The sequence below is a fragment of the Hevea brasiliensis genome, chromosome 6 (genome assembly GCF_030052815.1).
Source record: "Hevea brasiliensis isolate MT/VB/25A 57/8 chromosome 6, ASM3005281v1, whole genome shotgun sequence".
In the NCBI taxonomy this organism is placed as follows: domain Eukaryota; kingdom Viridiplantae; phylum Streptophyta; class Magnoliopsida; order Malpighiales; family Euphorbiaceae; genus Hevea; species Hevea brasiliensis.
In genome coordinates this window covers 33,893,562-33,901,051 of record NC_079498.1, presented here as the reverse complement: position 1 = coordinate 33,901,051, position 7,490 = coordinate 33,893,562, and the positions used below count along the sequence as shown (strand labels likewise).

Below are 7,490 nucleotides of genomic sequence, written 5' to 3'. Positions count from 1 at the left end.
TAAATAAAATTATAATAATTAATTTTATATAAAATTAATTATTATAACTTTATTTATTAAAATAATATTTATATTTTATTTAAAATATAAAATAAAATAATTAAAAAAAATTAAACGATATAAATAGCATTCAACTTTTCTTAAACTTTTTTAATTATTTATTTTTTTAATTTTAATAAAAATATTATAATATATGATATTAAAATTATAACTTTATTTATTAAAATAATATAAATATTTTATTTAAAATATAAAATAAAATAATTAAAAATTTAAAGAAAAATTAGAAGCTAAGTAGCGTCAAATTTTTTTTAAATTTTTTAATTATTAATTTTTTTATTTTTAATTTTTATTTTATTAAATTTTAATTTATTTTTAAATAAAAAATAATATTTATAATAAAAATATTATAATATATAATATTAATTATTATGATTTTATTTATTAAAATAATATTTATATTTTATTTAAAATATAAAATAAAATAATTAAAAATTTAAAAAAAAATTAGCATCTAACTTTTATTTTTTTTTAATTATTTATTATTTAAAAAAAAACTGAATATTATAAATAGCGTATAATTTTCTTTTAAAATTAATATATGTGTACGCTGTTATAAATAGCAATGTTACTCTTAAACTCACTGTTTTTAGTATAATTTTTTTTTATTACACTATTTTGGTAAAAGTCCCGAGAAAGAAAGTTAAAGGAGCGCCCTCAAAGGCTTTGGGGCGGCCCCCAAAGGTTCCTTTTTGATGACCGTGTCATTCCTACTCCTCCTTGCGTGGTGGCTACGAGGACTTACTGGACATCAGTAGGAGAAGTAACCATAGATTTGCTGGACACGGGGCTTCAATGCTCAAACTGCTCCTCTTATGATGGCTGAGTCCTTAATCAATCATGCTTTTTCTAATGGTGCCTCGATTGACAATGATCGCTTCCAGGAAACACTTTGCACTCTTTTACAGGGGTCAGAGGAGGCCACTGAAATTCATAGGGAAAGTCAGCTAACAGTCTGTAAATTCATCAACTGAGCTTTTCTTAAGGTAATTGTAATTCTTCATATGCACGTTGTTTTTGTGGAGCATTTCTAAGTTACGTCATGTTTCAAGCCCTTTTCGCATCTTAGACATTCAACCTCGTGATGGGCTATTGATTGCCAGAGCTATTGCAGAGACACATCGTATGGTCAAGGAGAGTATAAGGAGGGAAGCTATTAAACAACAAGCTACTTTACTAAGAGAGGTGGAAGACCTTGAAGCAAGAGATGCTCATTTTATTGAGAGCCTCCAGGATTGTGATGCTCAACTAACTCTCTTGTCCGAACGAATGAGAGAGCTGGAGGTGGAAGCTCGTTTGCATTAAATTTTAAGTTTTTTTTTTTATTTTTTTTATTTTAAAATCAAAGTGGCGAAGTGGTTTTGTGTTAGTGAAATTTATTTATTTATTTATTTATTTTCTAGATATACAAATTCTCTCTGTGCTTTGTCAATAATAGTCTTCATGTTAGTGACTTATATTGCTATATTGACAAGAAAGTAATCTAAGAAAATAATTACAAAGAATTGAATAGTTTAGATGTAACATTGTTGAAATTATGAGCATAGAGTACTATTTTAAATTTTTTTTTAAGTGCTTTAGTTCAAATGTTTTGAAAATTTTGCATAATTCAAATTTAGAAACAAAATCACTTTCACTAAACAAAAAATTTTAATAAGATTATGCACAAAAGATGACTTTAAAAAATAGTTTTTGATTATATATGTAAGGGACGGGGGAGTTGAACGTGGATTTCTTAATTACAATATATATGTAGCTACTACTGAGTTATGCACATCACTACACTTTAAAAAGGGTTTATGAAAATAAAAGGGAAAAGTATATAAAAAAAATATTGTGTGATTTAAGGGAATGTTTTTTAATTTTTATTAATTTGGTATTAGTAAATGTGATTTAAATCGTCAGTTATTATTAAATAATGTTGACATAGTAAAAACAAGTGACACAATAGCACCACATCATTAATTTTAATGTCATTATTTATTTTATCATTTAAGCGTAAAAGGTTCAAAGTAAAGATCATAAATTAAAAAAAAAAAAAAAACCCCAAGTTAAAACAAAAAGCTTAGATGTTAAATTGAAAAAAAAAATCTAAGCTAAAATGTTTTCAAAAATTTTACATAATTAAATTTTAAATTACAAAATTACTTTTATTACATTAAAATTTTAAAAAAAGTTATGCATAAAAGACATTAAAAATAGTTTTTGATTATATATATATAGGATGGAGCCACTATGGCCCCTTGAAATTTTGAAAAAATTACTAGGATAATAATCTTTTAAATAAAAATAAAAGCTACATTACCCTAAACTTTTCTAATTTTTGATAAAATTAATATTTATATTTTTTTTAAGAAATATAGTACTCAATTAAAATATAACAATTTACTTATACAATTAAAATATTATATCATTAATCTTTAAGATTTTTCTTTACATAACATTTTAGTCTTTAAATTTTTATGTAAAATTAATTTTTAATTTCTAAGAAAATAAAAATAAGAGATAAAAACATTATTTTATCTTAAAAAATAGGTAATAAAAGTTATTCAATCGTAGAAAGTGAGATTAAAATATAATAAAAAAATCAAAATTTATATTTTTTAAAATAAGAATAATTTAATTTAATTCTTAAAAATTGAGTATATAAGTTTAAATTTCACTGATTATTAATATGTTTAACAATTTCCTCCAATATAAGAAAATTCAATCCATTTCTCTTTAGGTAAATAATGTGTTTAGAGTTTTAGTAAGAATTTCTAATATTTAAGAATTTTAAAGCTATTATTTTACTAAATATGTTCTAGAATAATACAGTTAAAAAATTCAATCTAATGCTTAGATTTCTTAATAAATTAATAATGAAAAATAAATTTTAGAGTATTATCTCTCTTTCTCTTATTTAATTATTCTAATGTTGTATTAAGTTTGGTGAATTTTCTTTAATAATAAAATTTAATGAATTGGTAGAAAATTTAGAGACTATGTAAAATTCTCTTTAATTTTTTAATTTTTTTAAAAATATAATAATTGAAAGAAATAGTTAAAGCTCAAAATTTTGGGACAATAAAAAAATTTATTAATATAGAGATGAGACATTTTTATCAAATTTTAAAAAGATTGTAATTTCAATTCGTGGAAATATATTTATTTTTTAAACAAAATTTAATCAATTTTTATTATTTTTGTTTTAAGAGGAAATATGTTATTTATTTTTATATATTTTTTAAAAATAAATCTAATTAAAATTTCTTCACTGTTTGCAGATATAGATTTTAAATTAAAAAGAGTTTATGAAAATGGAATGTGTATTTCTTTTAGCAGCAAAAATTGAAATGTATAAATTACATAGCATAAATACTATACATTTTATGCCTAGGGACACCAACCGGTATATCCATACATCTGGTAAGGGGCATAATCACAAACACCTTTTGGGGATCCAGCGTCTCTGATTTCTCAGACCATTTAAGCGATTCAAATTTGGCAATTTCTCCTCCCACAGCAGCAGATGCCGTAAATTTGATATAGGACTTGTGACATTTTGCTATCGATGATCTCTGCACAATCGATCTGAATTTCTTTTTCTGGGATATTATTATAGATTATATTATATAGATAGATTTATCGAGTGTTATAGCATAATGGACAAGAATTTCAGCGCCGAAGATCTGTCTACTATCGGAGGAATCGCTACCGTTTCGCTTCTTCATTCCTTCATCCCAACGCATTGGCTTCCCTTCTCCATTGTTGGCCGCGCCCAGAAATGGACTCTCTCCAGAACTCTCCTCGTCAGTATGTACCCACCTTTTCCTCTCTCCTTACAATTGTGCACTCGGCACTTCAGATCTGATTTGAAAAGATATAGTTAGTTTTGGGTTTTGTAGAATTTAAAAGTTAAGAGGAACTTGAAGCTTGTTTTGTTTAGCATGGTTGCGTTTAGGGGATAATAGTTTGCAAGTAATAGTGGAAAATTTGTTTTTGAGTCATTTTGTTCAATGCTTATTGTAATGGGTTCAATTGGTTTGCTAGTTTTTTTTTTTTTTTTTAATTTGATGGGTATTTCAGCCTTCATTATAGGCATTGCTTATGGTAAGTGGAATGCCATTAGTATTAAACCTTAGGATGCAATTTTAACTACTGAAAGAAACTTTGATGGTTGTGGGTTTTGGCCAGTTTTTGCTGTGGCATATGAGGAGAGGTATTAGCTTATGCCTTAGATATGGATGGCTCTGTGATGGATTGTAACACTAGGAAACTTGATTCACTGTGTCAAAACGTAGCATTTTCAACATTGATTAGTCTGGAAAAGTATATCCCTGCTCCGATTATGTGATATGTATATTCTATTTTTCTTCCACAATCTGGCGTGAAATGGAATTCGATCAGCATGTCTGAGTGTGTTTTGTATATGTATGTGGCAGATGCATGGAGTATAAATTTACTCGTTTATGAGAATGGAGTTAATATGGCTTGTTTAATTTTTCTAAGTTGATTGAATAGCTTGATCCCTAATATCTAAATTCAAATTGATGCTTCCAGTTGTGACTATAGGCAGATGCTCTTTGTTTTGAGTTCATTCAATTCTGATTGGATTGACACTAATCTGATCTAATAGTGCTGAAGTCAAACCATTAGGTCATGCTGTTGTTGGTGGATTAGCTCACCAGGTGAAAACTAGAACAGGAAGCTGAATTTTGATTTGCATTCTCTCTCTCAAATATTCATACTTAATGGGTAACGAATGTATCCTTCAGTCTTTTTTCTTTCCTTCATGCAGCGGCATTTGGGGCAGTTTTGCATGTAATATCCACTTCACTTCTTGGTATAACAGCAATAACCATGGCAAACACAATTGCTGGAGAAGAAACTGTGCACAAACTTGCTTCACTTTTGCTCGTAATTCTCGGTGGTAGTTATGTGTTACTGTTTTTCTCTGGAAAGGGTGGGCACAGTCATTCTCACAACCAACCCATGGAGAAAATGGCTGTTGCAGGACTGGTTCTTGTACCTGCATTATCCCCTTGTGCAACTACACTTCCAGTTTTTCTTGCTGTTGGGAATTCATCCTCCATGATGGTGCTTGCTATCATAGTGCTGCTATTTAGGTATAAATGATGCCATTTTGAATTTTGATTGTTATTTTTCTTTTTTATATAGTCATTTGTTCTTTTTTTTAAAATAAATAAATAAAACATTGCATTTGGAAGCAGAGCCACTCTGCATTTATTTGTGGGTGCCTCCTACAAAGCTTATCTTGGTAGGCCAATGAAAAGATGATGAGCTAAGTCTTTCTATCAGTCAGCATGTTCATATTATTATTATTATTATTTTTTTTTTTTTACTTTTGAGTGTGAACCTTAGTGCAAAGTAAGATTTTTGGTTCTGGAGTTAAAATAATGGAAACAACCTTCTTGTAATAAAAGGGAAGACTGCACTCATCTAATCCTCTCTGGAGTCAGCAGTGCAGGAAGCTACATGCACTAAGACACCCTTTTCACTTTTGCTTTTCTTGGTTGCCTATTGCAAATCATATCCAAGTGGCTTCTCAAGATTGCATCTATCTTATAAGAGCAGGGTTGGTTAAGTTAATGTTAGTCTAGTTCTGGATTTTTTTCAATTTGGTAAACCTTTTCTTGATTGTGTGGAAAACCTCAAATCAGCCTACATTTATTATGATATCAAAATGGCTTCTAAGGAAAAAAAAAAAAAAAAAAAAAAGGCTTCTCAATATCATCTCGTTTCTAAAATCCGGTTATTCTAGATCAATCAGTTGGCTATTTTCACTTTTCTTTGATTAGAAGAAGGTGCCTACCCTCATCATAGCAGGCTGGATTTTCCAGTTTACCAGACAACTTGTAGGGCTCACCATTTTGATAGTTCTTTACTTGATTCTGTTGTTAAAAGAAAAAATGTCAGTTCACTGTATGAAATTTGCTGTGTAAACAAGGTATGCTGCATAGATTTATTAATTTTCTTTTTCAGCAAATCACTATCTAATCTTACACAGATGTCAATCATGGGCATGGAATTTTAGGTTTTGGTGTTCTTTTACCTTTTTTTTTTCTGACATTACATTTTATTTGTTTTGCAGCACTATTACTGTAATGACCTCACTGGTGGCTCTATCATTCTATGGTGCCAGCCAGCTCAAGTTTCACTGGGTGGAGCGGTATGACAAACTTCTTGTGGGTTCTGTTTTATGTTTGGTAGGAGTCTTGACACTAATTTTCCATGATCATGATCATGATGGAGATGGAGGTTTCTCTGGAGAACATTTGCATAGAAAAATCATTGTTCTTTAAGTGCTCTTATTATCTTACAGTGTATTTTGATAACTTGGAGTTTGTAGAATACCTCTTCTGGTTCAACAAGGCATTGGCTGTAAGTGACTGTTGATTGTGCCCAAACGAGTATTAATATTGTTTTGTTGATCTTCATTCTTATCCATATAGTCCTTGTGTTAGCGAATGTCATTGCTTTCTTTGTAAATGAATAGTTTTTAATTTTGTGTCTTGAGTTCATTCATTCAGATACCAGTCCAAGGCGTTCTTTTCCAAAAGCAACTGGGTTGAGCCATTTAGGGGGCAGAGCAAATATTTTAATTTTGCTCTTTTGCTTGCACTTTGATCTTCCAAGTTGTCTGTATCACTTTAGGCTTCATTATTACAGCCATTATTTTACAGTTGTGAAATTGAATCATCTTATATGAGAATAAGCTTTAAGATATGATATCCATATTTCAGAAAAATAGCAATCCTGTATATTCACCGAGTTATTTACTGATTTTGAAGAGTGAGGTCTGGGTTCTCAATTGGAGAGTAGCAATGCAAGGAAATGTTATGTCAAATCCATTATTTAATAGTTGCAAGACAAAACCCTTCTAAGTGCTCCTTTGGCATTATTTTTGGAAGGCCAAATTTTTTTTTTAAAAAAAAAAAAAAAATCATTTTATTACTGTTGAAAAAAAAAGTTTTTTGGTAGCTTAAAATTTTGTTTAAAATTTTGTTTTTATTATTTTAATATTTTTATAATTAAAATTTATTAAATTTAATTTTAAATTATTTTTTAATATTTTTTAATTATTATATTTAAAAAATTAATTTTCTTAATAACAATTCAAACAATAATACAAAACAGTTCCGATAGTTTGAAAGCAATAAAGTGATTCAAGTACATAATGTAATCCACCTATAAAAGCGAACCAATAAAAGCGAACAAACTAAACTGTGAAACACCACACTGCAACACCAAAATGATTGCTTCTTTCGATAAAAAAAAGCTGTCAAAATTTTCATAAAATAAAGTATAAAATTTGGATGTTTTCCAACGGCGGATGCTGATTGTTTGTGATTGGCCCAATAAGAGATGATAAATTAGTGAATATTTCTGATAATTGGTGAATCCTTGAATGACCTCTGCGTGGATTG

At 28.5% G+C, this 7,490-nt stretch overlaps 1 protein-coding gene across 1 annotated transcript; it reads left to right on the top strand.

Moving 5' to 3' along the window:
- The first annotated feature begins 3,442 nt into the window (after nt 1–3,442).
- Nucleotides 3,443–6,500, top strand: LOC110655156 (uncharacterized). Its single transcript, XM_021811360.2, has 3 exons — nt 3,443–3,855; nt 4,841–5,168; nt 6,155–6,500. The coding sequence occupies exons 1-3, from the start codon at nt 3,705–3,707 to the stop codon at nt 6,363–6,365; spliced, it is 690 nt and encodes a 229-aa protein (XP_021667052.1). The 5' UTR covers nt 3,443–3,704; the 3' UTR covers nt 6,366–6,500.
- The last annotated feature ends 990 nt before the right edge of the window (nt 6,501–7,490 follow it).